The 19,666-nt window shown below is 39.2% G+C and overlaps 1 protein-coding gene across 1 annotated transcript in view; it reads left to right on the top strand.

Annotated features, from left to right (window-relative positions):
* Window positions 1–19,666, top strand: part of ME2 (malic enzyme 2) — a 60,091-nt gene that overhangs the window by 22,780 nt on the left and 17,645 nt on the right. Inside the window, exons 3-9 of the mRNA XM_071580390.1 lie at window positions 12,888–13,021; window positions 14,985–15,134; window positions 17,147–17,222; window positions 17,938–18,099; window positions 18,615–18,718; window positions 19,057–19,166; window positions 19,266–19,363. Coding sequence (XP_071436491.1) covers window positions 12,888–13,021; window positions 14,985–15,134; window positions 17,147–17,222; window positions 17,938–18,099; window positions 18,615–18,718; window positions 19,057–19,166; window positions 19,266–19,363 — 834 coding nt within the window. The remainder of the gene's footprint in view (window positions 1–12,887; window positions 13,022–14,984; window positions 15,135–17,146; window positions 17,223–17,937; window positions 18,100–18,614; window positions 18,719–19,056; window positions 19,167–19,265; window positions 19,364–19,666) is intronic.

Below are 19,666 nucleotides of genomic sequence, written 5' to 3'. Positions count from 1 at the left end.
GGAAGAGTTGGGAGAAATGGAAGGGGATACAGCAAGAGTTGAAATGGAATGGGATACAGCAGGAGTTGGGAGAAATGGAATGGGATACAGCAGGAGTTGGGAGAAATGGAATGGGATACAGCAGGAGTTGGGAGAAATGGAATGGGATACAGCAAGAGTTGGGAGAAATGGAATGGGATACAGCAAGAGTTGGGAGAAATGGAATGGGATACAGGAAGAGCTGCTGTTCTGGACTAACTTTTCTGTCCCAGTTGGAACAAGGATTGGATTTCTCTGTGCAGACTGATGGATTTCTGATTCCTGAGTTATGTCTGTGCAGAAATTAGAGCATCTTTTAATGCAATTGTCTTCTTTAGTTCTTTAATTGTAATATTTAGATGTAATTGTCATGTAAATAAGCAGCTGGAAGTAATTATTAACCACCTAAAAATTCACCCTGTTTAATGTTATTGTAACTCCACATGGACTGAACACCCAGGTGGGAAAAATGTGAATAAACTGATTAAAGATGGGTTGCTCTTCTGCTTTGGACCAACCTCATTGCTCATGGGTGTTGTTACCAGAGTCCCAGATGGTTTAAAGTCACTGGTTTCAGGGAAATAGGACAAATTATAAACTGGGTAGGTTTTATTTTTAAGGTTCTTAAGGCAGGTGGGTTTTGCTGGTGAGATATTTAATTTAATTCAGAGTGAAATGTTGGTGTAGCCACAGGATTGTGGCCTTTCACATGCCCTGAACTATTGACTTTGGTGACCTCACTGATGGAGAATAAACTCCTTGTTCTCCTTCCTCTTCTAAACATCCTAAATATTTTGGCATCTCTTCTGTTTTTGCAATATTTAATGTAACAGTCAGTGTGTTACAGATTTTTACCAATTATTCAGCTTTGTATCTGTGCTGGTTTAAAGGTGAACCAGCAGGGGAAATGAACTCACCACGAGAGAGATTATAAGTCAGACCTAAAATTTAATAATAATATTACAATAACAACACTGACACACAAGGGAAATTGCTTCCAACTCACAAAACCCCAGCAGTATAACCCAGTGTCCTGGGGCACAAACCCAAGGGGGTTTGTTTGCCCTTGTGCTGAGACCCCTGTGGTTCCCCCAAGTCCAGAGCAAAAGGAAAAGAAAAACCTGTTGGTGCAGGCGAGGGCTGTGGTCTGGGCGAGAGCGGGGATCTCCTCCTGTCGAGGTCCTGCTGCTGCTCTGGATCCGACGAGAAGTTCCCGAGGTCTTCTTACCCACCCCTTATGTACCCTCAGGGAGCTCTCAGTCCCTCCCCCTGGGCGGGGACTCACACAATGGGTGATTAACTCTGGGAGCCAGGGGGTGTTGAGCTGTTGATGGCCCATTGGCAGCTCCGCCCCCTCAGGCTGGGTGTGAAGGTGATAATGGCTCCCTGGGCAGCTGCTGCTAATGGTCCATTGACCTTGGGGAATGAATAGAGGGGGTAGAATACACAGCTTTGATCACCCCCACACAGGGTTAGCTGGTCCCTCCTGCTGAACTAGGACAGTATCCTAAACCACTTTTATCTGAATCACTTTATCTGAATCACTTTATCTCAATCACTTTATCTCAATCACTTTATCTGAATCACTTTACCTGAATCACTTTATCTGAATCTCTTTATCTGAATCTTTTTATCTGAATCTCTTTATCTGAATCACTTTATCTGAATCACTTTTATCTCAATCACTTTTATCTGAATCACTTTACCTGAATCACTTTACCTGAATCACTTTATCTGAATCACTTTATCTGAATCACTTTATCTGAATCACTTTTATCTGAATCTCTTTATCTGAATCACTTTTATCTGAATCACTTTTATCTGAATCTCTTTATCTGAATCTCTTTATCTGAATCACTTTTATCTCAATCACTTTTATCTGAATCTCTTTATCTGAATCTCTTTATCTGAATCACTTTATCTGAATCACTTTTATCTGAATCACTTTTATCTGAATCTCTTTATCTGAATCACTTTATCTGAATCACTTTATCTGAATCTCTTTATCTGAATCACTTTTATCTCAATCACTTTTATCTGAATCACTTTTATCTGAATCACTTTATCTCAATCACTTTATCTGAATCTCTTTATCTGAATCACTTTTATCTCAATCACTTTTATCTCAATCACTTTTATCTCAATCACTTTACCTGAATCACTTTATCTGAATCACTTTATCTGAATCACTTTATCTGAATCACTTTTATCTGAATCACTTTTATCTCAATCACTTTTATCTCAATCACTTTTATCTCAATCACTTTTATCTGAATCTCTTTATCTGAATCACTTTATCTGAATCACTTTTATCTGAATCACTTTTATCTGAATCACTTTTATCTCAATCACTTTTATCTCAATCACTTTTATCTGAATCACTTTTATCTGAATCTCTTTATCTGAATCACTTTATCTGAATCACTTTTATCTGAATCACTTTATCTGAATCTCTTTATCTGAATCACTTTTATCTGAATCTCTTTATCTGAATCACTTTATCTGAATCACTTTATCTGAATCACTTTATCTCAATCACTTTATCTGAATCACTTTTATCTGAATCACTTTTATCTGAATCACTTTTATCTGAATCACTTTTATCTGAATCACTTTTATCTGAATCACTTTATCTGAATCACTTTATCTGAATCACTTTTATCTGAATCTCTTTATCTGAATCACTTTATCTGAATCACTTTTATCTGAATCACTTTTATCTGAATCACTTTATCTGAATCACTTTTATCTCAATCACTTGCTCTGCAGCAACAGTTTGTGTTGACAAAAGGGTTGTTTGAAAAGGGCATAAATTGCTGATAGTAACAAACTACGGGGTAAAAAGGAAAAGAGGGAACCAATATTTCTTATAAAATATGCAGAAGTGAAACTAATGAAGATCCTTTGCAATACACCAAAAAAAAGTTGCATTCTGTGTGTGTGTTTTTTCTTTTTTTTTTTTTTTTCTCAGTGCTGTTTACATTGTTTTCTTCTCTTGGATTATTCAAGTCAGTTTTCTGAAATAAATATCACTAAAGTGGATAAAGTGACTGCAGCCAAAAAAAACCCCCAAAGAGCAGAAAGGGTAAAAAAAGTTCAGGGAGGAGCCACCAGCTGAAATTTATGTGTGTTTAGTATTGGAAAGATACTTGAAAATAATAATTACATGAGGGAAGAAAACCATGGTTTGCAAATGACTTGAAACAGTAGAAAAAGGATAAATTGATTCAATATTTAGTGTCAAATCTGTCAGCAGAAATACAAATAAATGCAAATTAAAACAAATTTATTTTAGGGTTAAATAATTAAAGTTTTCTGCCAAAAGATATTTACATGTTTTTGCAAAACACGGAATTTTTTGGGGCTTTTTTTCTTTTTTTTCTTGCTTTTTAACTCTAAGAATTTAGTACATAGTGTAGAATTATTACAGAAAAGGAGGTGGAGTGTTTAAATCAGGGTAGTCAAAACAACTGGAACTTAATATGATTTAAATGAGCTACGAGAAAAATGGCATAAAAACAGTAATTATTTTAATGATGGTATTTTTTCCCTAAGGAGTATTGTATTGGGTAAAAACCATTCCAGTGTGATTAATTAATTACACCAAGAATAGAGTGTAAATTAGAGATTTTACATTAATGGGCATGTTTTCTACAAATACCAGTGAAAGTCTGTTGGGAAATAATCAGAAGTGAAAGTGTTTGTGTTCTAATCTGAATTTATATGTTTTATTGTCAATATTCCAATCTGAATTTATGTATTTTATTGGCAGTATTCTAATCTGAATTATATATTTTATTGTCAAGTGTTCTAATCTCAATTTATATATTTTATTGTCAAATATTCTAATCGGAATTTATGTATTTTATTATCAATATTCTAACCTGAATTTATATATTTTATTGTCAATATTCCAATCTGAATTTATCTATTTTATTGTCAGTTTTCTAATCTGAAATTATATATTTTGTTATCAATATTCTAATCTGAATTTATTTTATTTTCAAGTGTTCTAGTCTGAAATTATATATTTTATTGCCAATCTTCTAATCTGAATTTATATATTTTATTGTCAATATTCTAATCTTAATTTATATATTTTATTGTCAATATTCTAATCTCAATTATTATATTTTATTGTCAAGTATTCTAATCTGAATTTATGTATTTTATTGGCAGTACTCTAATCTGAATTATATATTTTATTATCAATATTCTAATCTGAATTTATTTTATTTTCAAGTGTTCTAGTCTGAAATTACATATTTTATTGCCAATCTTCTAATCTGAATTTATATATTTTATTGTCAGTATTCTAATCTGAATTTATGTATTTTATTGGCAGTACTCTAATCTGAAATTATATATTTTATTATCAATATTCTAATCTGAATTTATTTATTTTATTGTCAAGTATTCTAATCTGAATTTATGTATTTTATTGTTTAGTGTTCTAATCTGAAATTATATATTTTATTATCAATATTCTAATCTGAATTTATTTTATTTTCAAGTGTTCTAGTCTGAAATTACATATTTTGTTGCCAATCTTCTAATCTGAATTTATATATTTTATTGTCAATATGCTAATCTGAATTTATGTATTTTATTGGCAGTACTCTAATCTGAAATTATATATTTTATTATCAATATTCTAATCTTAATTTATATATTTTATTGTCAATATTCTAATCTCAATTATTATATTTTATTGTCAAGTATTCTAATCTGAATTTATGTATTTTATTGGCAGTACTCTAATCTGAAATTATATATTTTATTATCAATATTCTAATCTGAATTTATTTTCAAGTGTTCTAATCTGAGTTTATATATTTTATTGCCAATCTTCTAATCTGAATTTATATATTGTCAATATTCTAATATAAATTTATCTATTTTATTGTCAAGTGTTCTAATCTGAAATTATATATTTTATTATCAATATTCTAATCAGAATTTATTTTATTTTCAAGTGTTCTAGTCTGAAATTATATACTTTATTGCCAATATTCTAATCTGAATTTATATATTTTATTGTCAATATTCCAATCTGAATCTATATATTTTATTGTCAATATTCTAATCTCAATTTATGTATTTTTTATTATCAATATTCTAATCTGAATTTATGTATTTTATTGTCTCGTGTTCTAATCTGAAATTATATATTTTATTATTAATATTCTAATCTGAATTCATATATTGTCAAGTATTCTAATCTGAATTTATGTATTTTATTATCAATATTCTAATCTGAATTTATATATTGTCAATATTCTAATCTGAATTTTTATATTTTATTATCAATATTCTAATCTGAATTTATATATTTTATTATCAATATTCTAATCTGAATTTATATATTGTCAAGTATTCTAATCTGAATTTATGTATTTTATTGCCAATATTCTAATCTGAATTTATGTATTTTATTATCATCAATATTCTAATCTGAATTTATGTATTTTATTGCCAATATTCTAACCTGAATTTATATATTTTATTATCAATATTCTAATCTGAATTTATGTATTGTCAAGTATTCTAATCTGAATTTATGTATTTTATTGCCAATATTCTAATCTGAATTTATATATTGTCAAGTATTCTAACCTGAATTTATATATTTTATTATCAATATTCTAATCTGAATTTATATATTGTCAAGTATTCTAAGCTGAATTTATGTATTTTATTGCCAATATTCTAATCTGAATTTATATATTTTATTGTCATTTGGGAAAATATTATTTTTTCCCTGTGACTTCAGGAGCTGGATCTCAGTGATCCTTGTGTGTCCCTTCCAAGTCTTGATATTCCACGAGTTTTCTGATTGCAGGGGGCGCTTGGAATGTAATTACAAGGCATAAAACAAACCAGAGAAAGCTCTTTTGAATTTTAATTTATTTTTTTTCCAGCTTGGCAGCAAGAATCTGCCCCCAGCATGGGGAGCTGTGCCCTTGTTTTCTAATCTGGCTGCTTTAGCAAACAAAGGGAATGTTGTTTGTGAGCAGATCTTGTTTCCATCTCATGGAAATTGGGCAAATTGTCAAACCTTTCCCTTTCAGATTCCCCCTTTTCCTCCCGGGTTGATGCACAGCCTTGGCACAGCAAAGGCTTTCCTGGCTTTTTGTTGCTCCCACCACTCAGATATTGATTTAATCATTCACTGACCCACTTGGATGAGCTGAAATAAGGAAAGGTTTCCTTGTCCCTCTGGAAGTGGCAGGTTTAGGAGTGGGGTCAGTGAGTGCCTGCAGAGTCACACCCAGGAATTCTCTGCTCTGGAAAAGTGCCTGTCAGTCTCCACCAGCAAGCAAAAAAAACCAGTTTTATTGAATGTATCAGCACACAATTCAAATTAAGTATGTAAACAACAACGAATTAAAGCCCTTCATCCACCCTGAAACAGCAAAGAATGGGAAATCTGTGCAGTTTAACTTCATTTGTTACACATGAGGCTTTTGGGGAGTAGGGAAATGGATTAGTTCTATCCCTAAGTGAAAATGAAGGATTTGGGTTGAATTATGATAATCTTACTACATTACATTACTTTAAGCCAATTCAGTGACTTTGGGATCTGGGTTTCTTACTGGAATTATGCAAGAGGAAGCAGGAAATGGAGCAGATAAGGTAAAAATCTCTGTATGTGCTGGTTTAAAGGAAAACCAGCAGGAGAAATGAACCCAACACAAAGAGATTATAAGTCAGAGTTGCACTTTAATAACAATATTACAATAAATGCAGTGGCACAGGGAGAAATTGGGTTTAACCCCCAAGCCCAGCAGTGTAACCCACCCCCTGGGGCACAAACACAGGGGGGTTTGGTGGCCCCTGTGCTGAGCCCGACGTGGTTCCTCCACATCCAAAGGAAAAGGAAGGGACAAACCTGTTGGTGCAGATGATGGCACAGTCTGGTGGAGAGTGGGGGGCTCCTCCTGTCCAGGTTCTGCTCCTCCTCTGGATCCAATGAGTGGTCCCCAAGTCCCCAAACCCCCAGATTCCATCCCCTCAGGCCCAGGTGGGAGCCCCCAGTGCCTCCCCCAGGGCAGGGAGTTCCACCCTGGGGGATCTGACTGTGGGAGTCAGGGGGGATTTTGGAATGGTTGGTGGCCCCTGAGCAGAGCTGAGCCCTCAGGTGGGTGTGGAGGTGCCAAGGAGTCCCTGGAGGGGAGTTGTCCCAGCTCCTCTGCCAGGCTTCTTTCCCAGCCAGCTCCCAGCCTGAGGGCTCAGGTGTGCCCTGGGCAGCTGCTGCCAATGGGCCATTGGGAACAGTTGTGGGCAATGAATGGAGGGTTTAGAATGCACAGCTTTGGTCACCCCCACACAGGGACAAACTGGTCCCACCTGCTGAAGTGGGACGTGATACTAAATGTGTCTGTGGCTGTAGGGACCAGACTGGCTGGCCCAAATGTTCTTGGTCAGCCTTAAGTTCCTATGAAAAAGTAGCTGTTACTTAATTTTAACTCTCCGCCTGTCTGCAGTGGGACCTCTCAGTTGTTCCCCGTTTTCCCAAAGGAAAATGGGACTTGGCAAGGGATGTGAGGTCTGGGAAGTGTGGGAGAGCTGTGGTCAGAAGGTGTGGGGTGATGGGCCTGATAAGGCCTTAATTAGTTGATTAGCTGATCCCTGGAGGGATGCTAAGAGGATTGATGGTGTTACTAAAGAATGGAATGTTATTGAACTATCCTGGCCTTCTTTGCCACACCCTGTGGCTCCCTGCAGAGACCCAAGGAGCCACCCCTTGGGCATCTCTCTGTCACCCCCAAAGTATCGACTTTAGTCACACAAACCACCTAGAGGAAAAAAAAACAGGTATAAAAAGAGATGGAGTATAAGCTAAAACTGGGGAGAAACCTTCCACCATCTCTGGGAGGGCAACCCATGAGCCACCCTGTCTCCCCCACCCCATCAGACATTTCAGGGTTAAGCAACCAAATTATTACTTTATTTTCCTATGCCCTACTAATTATAAATTATTACAGCTCACCAGGTGTATATGTGTTAGTGGGAAGCAGCTCTGTTTTTCCTGTTGCTTTTCTTTTTGGTTGCTGAGTGTGTTGAATGTGGTGTTGAACTGTTGAGTTTATCACAGAATCACAGAATGGATTGGGTTGGAAAAGCCCTCCGAGATCATCAAGTCCAACCCTTGGTCCAACTCCAGTCCCTTTACCAGATCATGGCACTCAGTGCCACGGCCAAGCTCAGCTGAAAAACCTCCAGGGATGGAGAATCCACCCCGTCTCTGGGCAGCCCATTCCAATCCCTGAGCACTCTCTCTGCAAAGAATTTCTTTCTGCTCTCCAACTTCAATTTCCCCTGGCAGAGCTTGAGCCCATCGTGCCCCCTTGTCCTATTGCTGAGTGCCTGGGAGAAGAGACCAACCCCCAGCTGGCCAGAACTTCCCTTCAGGCAGTTCCAGACAGTGCTGAGGTCACCTCTGAGCCTCCTCTTCTCCAGGCTGAACACCCCCAGCTCCCTCAGCCTCTCCCCACAGCACTTGTGCTCCAGTCCCTTCTCCAGCCTTGTTGCTCTTCTCTTCTCAGTTGGGTTGGAAGAGACCTCTGAGATCATCAAGTCCAACCCTTGGTCCAACTCCAGTCCCTTTACCAGATCATGGCACTCAGTGCCACGGCCAAGCTCAGGTTAAAAATCTCCAGGAATGGGGAATCCACCCCCTCTCTCTGGGCAGCCCATTCCAATGCCTGATTATGTTTAGTAATCCTTTGTTGGTTAAGTTTGTCGTGAGGGGTATCCTGATGGAGTTGCCTGTAAAATGTGTGTTGTGCTGGTTTCTTTGGGGTGTTTTGTTATCAATTAAATACAATCCTGCAGCTCAATGTTATCACTGTCATAACATTAATATAGTCATTGTCACATACATTAAGAAATGTTATTTTGGAAGTTGCAAGTTCTTTTCTTGATATTAAATGTAGTCTCAGAGGTCAGAAACCCTTCCAACCTGTGTGCTGTCCGTGTTGTAGGCAGTGTTGGGTCCACAAGGCTCTGATTTTCTGGAGACACTTATTAAGTTCTCCTTGGTTTAAGTGTGGTCCTCACAGGAAGGTAAAAAATCTTTCCAGCCTGTGTTCTGTCCAGTTGTGGTAGTGTGGGGATAGTGACCCCTAAGAAGGGGGTGGTGACCCCAGTGTGAGGTGTGAAGACCCCAGTGTGAGGTGTGAAGACCCCAATGTGGGGTATAGAGACCCCTGAGAAGGAGACAAGATGGATCCCAGTGTGTGCCTCAAGGACATTTAACCTTGAGAAGACAAAATAACTTACATGTTGAGTTCTGTGTTGCAGGACATGAACCATCAGATGAAAAAAACCTGAGCTGAACTGGTGTTGGTGTCCAATGATGATCTGCTTTTTTCCTGTCTGAAGTATCTACCCCATCCTAATGGACTATTTCCTACAACATGGAGGGGTAAAAGACAGCCCTGAAAACAACAAAAACTGTTAAAGCGCAGAGAAAAGATAAATATAGACCTATAAAATGCAAGTTTAACATCATTTAGTATGAAATAAGAGGTAGAGATTGTGGTAGTTTGGGCTTTAGTTTTAGCTGGGCCTCAAATTAGCAGGCTCAGAGAATCTACAGAGATTAGGAGAGACAGGGATCACCTGACTAAGCAACCACAGAGATATTTCACACCAGATGACACAAACCTGAGATATGATACAGGAGTGGGAGGTGCTCTCTCAGTTCCATCATGGCCCAAGTAAAGACAGGACACTCTGAGCTGTCCTGCTAACGTGGGTCTTGCTCCTGCTGCTCCCACTACTTGCCTTTTGTTTGAAGTCAGGGAAGTAGAGATGTTTTGTTGTTGTACCTTCTCTTTCCTGCTGGGTGTCTTTTAGGGTCCTTATAGATCTAAAGTGATGGAATCTGTTTGTGGAGGGAGGTGGAAAATTGTTGTATCTCACTTATGTAAGTGTGTGTTGTATTGTTCTCTTAATTTTCTCTTTTCTGTATAAATATATATATATAGTGAGTTTAAACATAAACCTAGTTTGAAGTTTTTTTCCCTTTCCTCCCTTTTTCTCTATAAATATATATATGTAGTTAGTTTAAGCATAAACATAAAGTTTTTTTCCCTTTCCTCGGTTTTTTCTGTATAAATATATATATAGTTAGTTTAATCATTAACCTAGTTGGAAGTTATTTTTCCTTTCCTCCCTTTTTTCTGTATAAATATATATATAGTGAGTTTAAACATAAACCTAGTTTGAAGTTTTTTTCCCTTTCCTCCCTTTTTTCTCTATAAATAAATATATATATAGTTAGTTTAATCATTAACCTAGTTGGAAGTTATTTTTCCTTTCCTCCCTTTTCTCTTTTCTGTATAAATATATATATATAGTGAGTTTAAACATAAACCTAGTTTGAAGTTTTTTTCCCTTTCCTCCCTTTTTTCTCTATAAATATATATATATAGTTAGTTTAAGCATAAACATAGTTTAAAGTTTTTTTTCCTTTCCTCCCTTTTTTCTGTATAAATAAATATATATATATAGTTAGTTTAAGCATGAACCAATTTGAAGTTTTTTTTCCTTTCCTCCCTTTTTTCTGTATAAATAAATATACATAGTTAGTTTAAGCATAAACCAATTTGAAGTTTTTTTTCCTTTCCTCCCTTTTTTCTGTATAAATAAATATATATATAGTTAAAGCATGAACCATTTGAAGTTTTTTTCCCTTTCCTCCCTTTTTTCTCTATAAATAAATATATATATAGTTAGTTTAAGCATAAACATAAAGTTTTTTTTCTTTTCCTCCCTTTTTTCTGTATAAATAAATATATATAGTGAGTTTAAACATAAACTTAGTTTGAAGGTTTTTTTTCCTTTCCTTTCCTCCCTTTTTTCTGTATATATATATATATATATAGAGTTAGTTTAAGCATTAACCTAGTTGGAAGTTATTTTTCCTTTCCTCCCTTTTTCTCTCTCTCTATATATATATATATAGTTAGTTTAAGCATAAACATAAAGTTTTTTTTTCCTTTCCTCCCTTTTTTCGGTATAAATAAATATATATATATAGTTAGTTTAAGCATGAACCAATTTGAAGTTTTTTTCCTTTCCTCCCTTTTTTCTGTGTAAATAAATAAATATATATATAGTTAAAGCATGAACCATTTGAAGTTTTTTTTCCTTTCCTCCCTTTTTTCTGTATAAATAAATATATATATATTTAGTTTAAACATGAACCAATTTGAAGTTTTTTTCCTTTCCTCCCTTTTTTCTGTGTAAATAAATAAATATATATATAGTTAAAGCATGAACCAATTTGAAGTTTTTTTCCTTTCCTCCCTTTTTTCTCTATAAATATATATATATATAGTTAGTTTAAGCATGAACCAGTTTGAAGTTTTTTTCCTTTCCTCCCTTTTTTCTGTATAAATATATATATAGTTAGTTTAAGCATAAACATAGTTTAAAGTTTTTTTTCCTTTCCTCCCTTTTCTCTTTTCTGTATAAATATATATATAGTTAGTTTAAGCATAAACATAAAGTTTTTTTTCCTTTCCTCCCTTTTTTCTGTATAAATAAATATATATATAGTTAGTTTAAGCATAAACATAGTTTAAAGTTTTTTTTCCTTTCCTCCCTTTTCTCTTTTCTGTATAAATATATATATAGTTTGTTTAAGCATAAACCTACTTGGAAGGGTTTTTTCCTTTCCTCCCTTTTCTTGGCGAGGAGAGGGAGGCTCTGACATTCTGTGTTGGGCACTTGGCATGTTCCCAGCTCAGCCCAAAACAGATAAATGCAGCAGCAGCATCAGGGCCCACTCCAGCCAGACAGGGGATCAACAGGCAGTGCTGGGTTAATAAAGTTTTAATTGTTCTGAGGACACTTAGAGCCAATAACTGGAGCGGGGCCAGAGAAGAGCAACGAGGCTGGAGAAGGGACTGGATGTGGCACTGAGTGTCCTCTGAAACACCTCCAGGGACAGAGAATCCACCATGTCTTGATCCAACCCCACTGGGATCACCAGCCCAGGGCACTGAGTGCCCTGGGCTGGTGATCCCAGTGGGGTTGGATCAAGGGTTGGATTTGGTGATCTCAGAGGTCTCTTCCAACCCAACTGAGAAGAGCAACGAGGCTGGAGAAGGGACTGGAGCACAAGTGCTGTGGGGAGAGGCTGAGGGAGCTGGGGGTGTTCAGCCTGGAGAAGAGGAGGCTCAGAGGTGACCTCAGCACTGTCTGGAACTGCCTGAAGGGAAGTTCTGGCCAGCTGGGGGTTGGTCTCTTCTCCCAGGCACTCAGCAATAGGACAAGGGGGCACGATGGGCTCAAGCTCTGCCAGGGGAAATTGAAGTTGGAGATGAGAAGGAAATTCTTTGCAGAGAGAGTGCTCAGGGATTGGAATGGACTGCCCAGAGATGGGGTGGATTCCCCATCCCTGGAGGTTTTTCAGCTGAGCTTGGCCGTGGCACTGAGTGCCATGATCTGGTAAAGGGACTGGAGTTGGACCAAGGGTTGGACTTAACGATCTTGGTGGTCTTTTCCAACCCAATCCATTCCATGATTCTGTAATTCTATGATTAATACAGGTGAGACAAGAAATCTTTGCATTTCTGTCTCTCCCCCCTTTCTCAGGACAGAAGGAATACCCACAGAACATGAGGAAAACCCCAGAAGAGACAAGACACATCCAAACCCTGCCTGCTGTGCCACCTGCCTCGAAAAAAAGGGGCAATGGATAGTCAGGAATAGAGTGTTTATAGGAGTTGGACCAAGGGTTGGACTTGATGATCTCAGAGGTCTTTTCCAACCCAATCCATTCTATCATTCTGTGATTCTATTCCCAGAAATTGTGGCAGCAGAACTAATTATTTCCCACCTCTGCTTTCCAGGGAATGGCCTTTACGTTACATGAACGGCAAATGCTGGGGTTGCAAGGACTTCTGCCTCCTAAAATAGAGACACAGGACATCCAAGCCTTACGGTTCCATAAGAATTTGGCAAAAATGACTGACCCCTTGGAAAAGTAAGCACTCCTCTGGCCTTGTTCTGTCATGCAAGTGAATGGAAATAAAATGGGAATTATGAATGGAATCAACATGGGAATGCAAAAACACTGTGTGGGGATAACCAAAGTTTGTAATCCCCTCACTGGGTTTTTCAGTGGGTGGGTGTAATTTTCACTTCTACACAGGGAAATGCTTTTACCACGTGGGCTGAGTGAGCTTGAGGAGCTTTTTTTTTTAATATTCTGTGGTCATAAGATAACGAAAAAGTGGAAATTAGTTGACAGAACTTGCTGTAACCTGCAATATGTATTTCTGTAATATAAAAGATTAGCTGGCAGGTTGTTAGAGCACAGAACTCCTGGGGAAGGAGGGGACAGCTAGCACATGCTGGAGAAATATGAATAATTAAGATAAATTGAGGGTTTGAGGTTTGAAAACCAGTGTTTAGCATATTCAGTATTTCCTGCTGGAATGGAATTACAAGCCTTGAATTTTGAGTCTCATAATGTGTGTTTTGTCTGTATCAGTCTTTTATTGTTTTACCCACTGGTTTGGTGAGCAAAATGAGAAGGGTTTTGTTTTGTTTTATTTTTAGAATGGTGTGTTACTGTGTTCATATTCTGTTGTGCTGGTTTAAAGGTGAACCAGCAGGGGAAATGAACTCACCACGAGAGAGATTATAAGTCAGAGCCAAAATTTAATAATAATATTACAATAACAACACTGACACAGAAGGGAAATTGCTTCCAACTCACAAAAACCCAGCAGTATAACCCAGTGTCCTGGGGCACAAACCCAAGGGGGTTTGTTTGCCCTTGTGCTGAGACCCCTGTGGTTCCCCCAAGTCCAGAGTGAAAGGAAAAGAAAAACCTGTTGGTGCAGGCGAGGGCTGTGGTCTGGGCGAGAGCGGGGATCTCCTCCTGTCGAGGTCCTGCTGCTCCTCTGGATCCAACAAGAAGTTCCCAAGGTCTTACCCACCACTTATGTACCCTCAGGGAGCACCCAGTCCCTCCCCCCGGGCGGGGACTCACACAATGGGTGATTAACTCTGGGAGCCAGGGGGTGTTGAACTGTTGATGGCCCATAGCAGCTCCGCCCCCCTCAGGCTGGGTGTGAAGGTGATAATGGCTCCCTGGGCAGCTGCTGCTAATGGCCCATTGACCTTGGGGAATGAATAGAGGGGGTAGAATACACAGCTTTGATCACCCCCACACAGGGTTAGCTGGTCCCTCCTGCTGAACTAGGACATATGTGTATCTGCATGTAAAAATCATGGTCTCCTAAAGGCAAGAGGAGAGCTGGAATGGTTTGGGGCTCACAGGACCTCATCAAAACCCTTTTGTTCTCATGAAAACTGAAAGATGAGTCTTAAATCCACATCATGTCACTTGCTGATCTGAAACAGTCGTGTCCTCTGTATTGGCCAAGGGCCCAGTTGCTGTGCCTGAGACAAAACTGCCAAATCATTGTCTTTGTGTTGTTGGGTCAGCAGGACTGAATATAAACTGATACACAGTGAATTGCTGGGTAAATCAGCAAAAATTCAGATTTAATTTACACACCTGGGTAAGTCCTTTGAAATGAACTTGCTGTTAGGAGTTAGTTTTAGATGTTTGTTAATGTTGGGATGAACAAGACCTTACTGTCAGGACCTTAAATTTTCTGGATGAGAAATTCTTTCACTGGTAATTTTGTTTATAACACAAGACTCCCAACTGCATCCTGCAGTAAATCCAAGGGTTATCTTTTATTGTGTGTTTGTGCTTTAACTTTTTAGCATGCATGGTGTGTCACATCCAGTATTGTTGTTTCAGTCCTGCTGCTCTTTCTTTTCCAGCTTTTATTTAGTGCTCAAATTCTGACCTGAGTAGAAACAGAAATTTTGTAAAAGAATTTTTTTTAACTTTTTTATTTTTTCACATAGTTCTAAGTAAGTGTGAGACAATAAATGGTGTTTTTGATTGTTCTGGTAAATTACAGGTATATTTACATAATGGGCATCCAGGAGAGAAATGAGAAGTTATTCTACAGGGTGTTACAAGATGACATTGAACGGTTAATGCCAATTGTGTACACACCAACAGTGGGCCTTGCCTGCTCCCAGTATGGACACATCTTCAGGAGACCAAAGTAAGGACAATGTATTTACACACATGTATACATTGCTGCTGGTTTTATTATCATTTTTGATGTGTTTGTGCCTGTTGTGCTGCCAGGAACCAGCTTTCAGTTCATGGAATCATAGAATGGGTTGGGTTGGAAAAGCCCTCTGAGATCATCAAGTCCAACCCTTGGTCCAACTCCAGTCCCTTTACCAGATCATGGCACTCAGTGCCACGGCCAAGCTCAGCTGAAAAACCTCCAGGGATGGGGAATCCACCCCCTCTCTGGGCAGCCCATTCCAATCCCTGAGCACTCTCTCTGCAAAGAATTTTTTTCTGCTCTCCAACTTCAATTTCCCCTGGCAGAGCTTGAGCCCATCGTGCCCCCTTGTCCTATTGCTGAGTGCCTGGGAGAAGAGACCAACCCCCAGCTGGCCAGAACTTCCCTTCAGGCAGTTCCAGACAGTGCTGAGGTCACCTCTGAGCCTCCTCTTCTCCAGGCTGAACACCCCCAGCTCCCTCAGCCTCTCCCCACAGCACTTGTGCTCCAGTCCCTTCTCCAGCCTCGTTGCTCTTCTCACTTGGGTTGGAAGAGACCTCTGAGATCATCAAATCCAACCCTTGATCCAGCCCCACTGTGATCACCAGCCCAGGGCACTCTGTGCCCTGGGCTGGTGATCACAGTGGGGTTGGATCAAGACATGGTGGATTCTCTGTCCCTGGAGGTGTTTCAGAGGACACTCAGTGCCACATCCAGACCCTTCTCCAGCCTCGTTGCTCTTCTCTGGCCCCACTCCAGCCCCTCAATCTCTTGCCTCAACTGAGGGGCCCAGAACTGAACACAACACTCAAGGTGTGGCCTCCCCAAGGCAGAGTCCAGGGGAAGGGTCACTGCCCTGGGCCTGCTGGCCACGCTAGTTTTGATACCACAGGATATGTGGTAGTTCTCACACACTTCCCTCCCTCTTCCACTTCTCTGGGTATATTACACAGATCAGTTTGAAAACTGTCCCCCATCTTGCAGAAATGTTCCTTTTCTGCAGAAGGAACGGCAGCATTGACCCCAAGATTCTACCAGGGGAAATTTAAGTAGGAGATCAGAAAGAAATCCTTTGCAGAGAGAGTGCTCAGGGATTGGAATGGGCTGCCCAGAGAGGGGGTGGATTCCCCATCCCTGGAGGTTTTTCAGCTGAGCTTGGCTGTGGCACTGAGTGCCATGATCTGGTAAAGGGACTGGAGTTGGACCAAGGGTTGGACTTGATGATCTCAGAGGGCTTTTCCAACCCAATCCATTCTGTGATTCTGTGATTAGCTCAGTTGGTTAAAACTTGGCTGTAATAATGCCAAGGTCATGGGTTCAATCCCCTGTGTGGACCCTTGACTTAAGGGTTGGACTTGATGATCCTTGTGAGTCCCTTCCAACTCAGATTACTCTGTTATTCTGTGATTCAGGATAGGACTCAGAACTCCCCTGAAGTGTTTCCAAGAACCAGCCCTTTCCAAGAGTTGGTAATTTACCTGTTACACCTCTGCTGATCCTTTTGTGTCCCCTTTCCTTTTGAAGCAGAGGAAATACAGACACTTCTCTTCACCTCTGCTCTTTGCCTGCCCTCCCACATTCCCAAGGAGCAGCACAATCCTCCTCCTGGTCAGGGTGCTCAGTCCTTGTCTCTTTCCCTTCTTTTCCCTCCCCTCACTTGGTGTAAAGACATGGTGGACTTTGACTAAGGCAAATCCAGGGTTGTGTTCCCATCTTACAGGGTGCTGTTGTGTGATGGTAACACCAGGTTTGCCCTACAGGAGTGCTCAGAGTGTCTGTGTTAGTGTAAAATCCAGGCAGCATCATGAAGAGTATTCCTACTTCAGAGTTTCCAAGTAGCCAAACACCTCTTTGTATTAGAAATTATCCTTTCAATAATTTATGTCACTGATTGTAACACTTTTTTAAGGAAATTCTCCTGTTTGACATTTGGGTTTTACAAAGCAAGGTCACATTTCTAATTTTCACCCATAAAATATTTCTGTTTTTTTTTCTTTCAGAGGATTATTTATTTCTATCTCAGACAGAGGCCATATAAGGTCAATTGTGAACAACTGGCCAGAAAATGATGTCAAGGTACCACCACTATCTAATTTTATTTCTAGTTGTTGTTTCCCCTCAGCTGAGCTTGTAAAGATTTATTAGTGTTTGATGGAAATGTAAATAATGGCTCTTTGATGGCAATGGCAAAATGCAGCTACTGGAGATAATGAACATCTTGAAAAGCAGTGTTTTATTCTAAATAATGAAGTTTTTGGTTTGAGGAGGCAGTGAGGGTGAGAACTAGACCTGCCCAATTCTTCACTTCACTTCATAAAGTTGGGGAATGCACCTCTGGGTTTTGTTTACTGTGTCACACAGCTGAAGAAAGGTGACCTTGTCCTCAAGATCAGGGGACAGAAGTGGTAGTTGGGATTTTGCCATTAAATTCTGTATTTCCCTGGTGGGCTGAGAACCACAAGGGGAGATGAGTCTCACCTTATACCTGAGAAACTTTTTGGTGTCTGGATTTACCAGTGGAAATCTTAAATCCAGATTACAAGCTGCAGATCCCTGCTTGGACCATTCCAAAGGATTTGAGCAGTGGATTTCAGCAAAGAAAGTGGAGCACAGCAGATCCTGACATTGAGCATCATTGCCTTAAGTAAAATATTCCTTGTGATCTGTTCTTTCTTTGGCTGTGCAAAAATACCTGAACCTTTTCCTGGAAAAAGCACAACTGGTATTGATTTAATCTTTACAGATTTCAGTGATGGTTTGTAATTTCACCTGCATTTTTTGTTGTTTCCAGGCTGTTGTTGTCACTGATGGAGAGAGAATATTGGGTCTGGGAGACCTGGGAGTGTATGGGATGGGAATTCCAGTAGGAAAACTGTGTTTGTATACAGCCTGTGCAGGAATCCATCCAGATAAATGCCTGCCTGTGTGCATCGATGTTGGAACTGATAATCCTGTGAGTTGACTGAACTTCACCTGCCATAAGTTATCCCTGTGAGAACTGTCTATTTAAAAGCATTCAGTACTATCAGAGAATATTTTCATTTGAGAGAAATAATTTAAAGACAAAACCAAATTTAAGAGAAAACCAAATATTAGAGAAAACCATTTAAGAGAAAACCAAATATCTTACATAAATTATTTGGAATTCACTCCACAGTTGCATGCCAGTGATTGAAAAGTGCCAGTTAATTTGCTGCATTTGGAAGTAGCTGAAATACTGGGAATAAGACTGTGAAATAGGCAGCCAGCTCTGAGCTGACTTAAAGAAGCTGGAGATGTGGACTCAATTTATTTGTATTGATTTGTTCCATTTTAGAAGCAGCCACCACCAGCCCCCAGTGCCAGCAGAAATCACAGAACCTGAGGCAGCTGCAGGGGCTGTGCAAATGCAGTCCCTTTGGTGTGAAATGTGAACTCTGCAGAGGGAGTGATTCATCCTGCTGCTCTCTTTGATTTATTCTGTTTCAGACACTCTTGAAAGATCCATTTTATATGGGCCTGTACCAGAAAAGGGATCGCTCGCAGGTCTATGATGACCTGATTGATGAATTTATGGAAGCCATTACAGACAGGTAGGACACTGAGTTTTCTGCATGGAAATGTGGCACAAAAAGGCCCTGACAGGCTGTCCTTGAAGCAGCCAATTTTCAGGAACAAGGAAAGGAACAAGTCAAGACACGTGGCTGTATTTCTGGCCTTGTAGTGATTTTCTCTGTGACCCACAGTGTGCTGCTTGTAGTTATTTGTTAAACAGGCACAGAACAGAACTGTTTGTAGCAGTGGAAGTCCTGAGGACATCCTGTTTCCAAAGAAAATTGGAAACAGAAAGCTGTTGAGGTGCAGGATTTGTTCTAAATGGGTTGTTCTTCTCTGTGTGTCCAGTGACATGAACATTTGCCATGTTCTGTAGGTATGGCCAGAACACCCTTATCCAGTTTGAGGACTTTGGAAACCACAATGCTTTTCGTTTCTTGAGGAAATACAGAGAGAAGTATTGTACCTTCAACGATGATATTCAAGGTACACCCTTTGTTTATGTTCCTTAATGGATACAGAGAAACGTTGCCTGAAGAAACATAGATCTGTTCAGCTCACCTGAGGTTGGTGCTGCTTTTACAGGGACAGCCTCAGTGGCCTTGGCAGGACTTCTGGCAGCACAGAAAGCCACTGGCAAACCACTCACAGAGCAGAAAGTTCTGTTCCTTGGGGCAGGAGAGGTGAGTTCTCTGGAGCAACAAGAGATTTAACTGTTTGTTCTCACCCTGTTGATTTCCATCCTCTGAATTCCATGCAGAACTTTTTATACAGGGACAGGTGATGTGTAGAACAGAATGGACTACCTACTAAAGCAGGACTTTATGAAAGGTGTTTAACATTTGCAAGGACTCACCTTTTTAATTTTCTTGCATGGACTTGAAAAAGCATCAGGGTCTTGTGTGTAGTTGAAGGGAAATTTCCTGTAAAAGTGATTTATGAAGAACTTCCTGTTAATTTTTATATTACTGGGGAGAAGTACACAG

Source organism: Pithys albifrons, chromosome Z (assembly GCF_047495875.1).
Source record: "Pithys albifrons albifrons isolate INPA30051 chromosome Z, PitAlb_v1, whole genome shotgun sequence".
Lineage (NCBI taxonomy): Eukaryota > Metazoa > Chordata > Aves > Passeriformes > Thamnophilidae > Pithys > Pithys albifrons.
The sequence above is the reverse complement of the archived record's forward strand: the minus strand, read 5'-3'. Positions and strand labels throughout refer to the sequence as shown.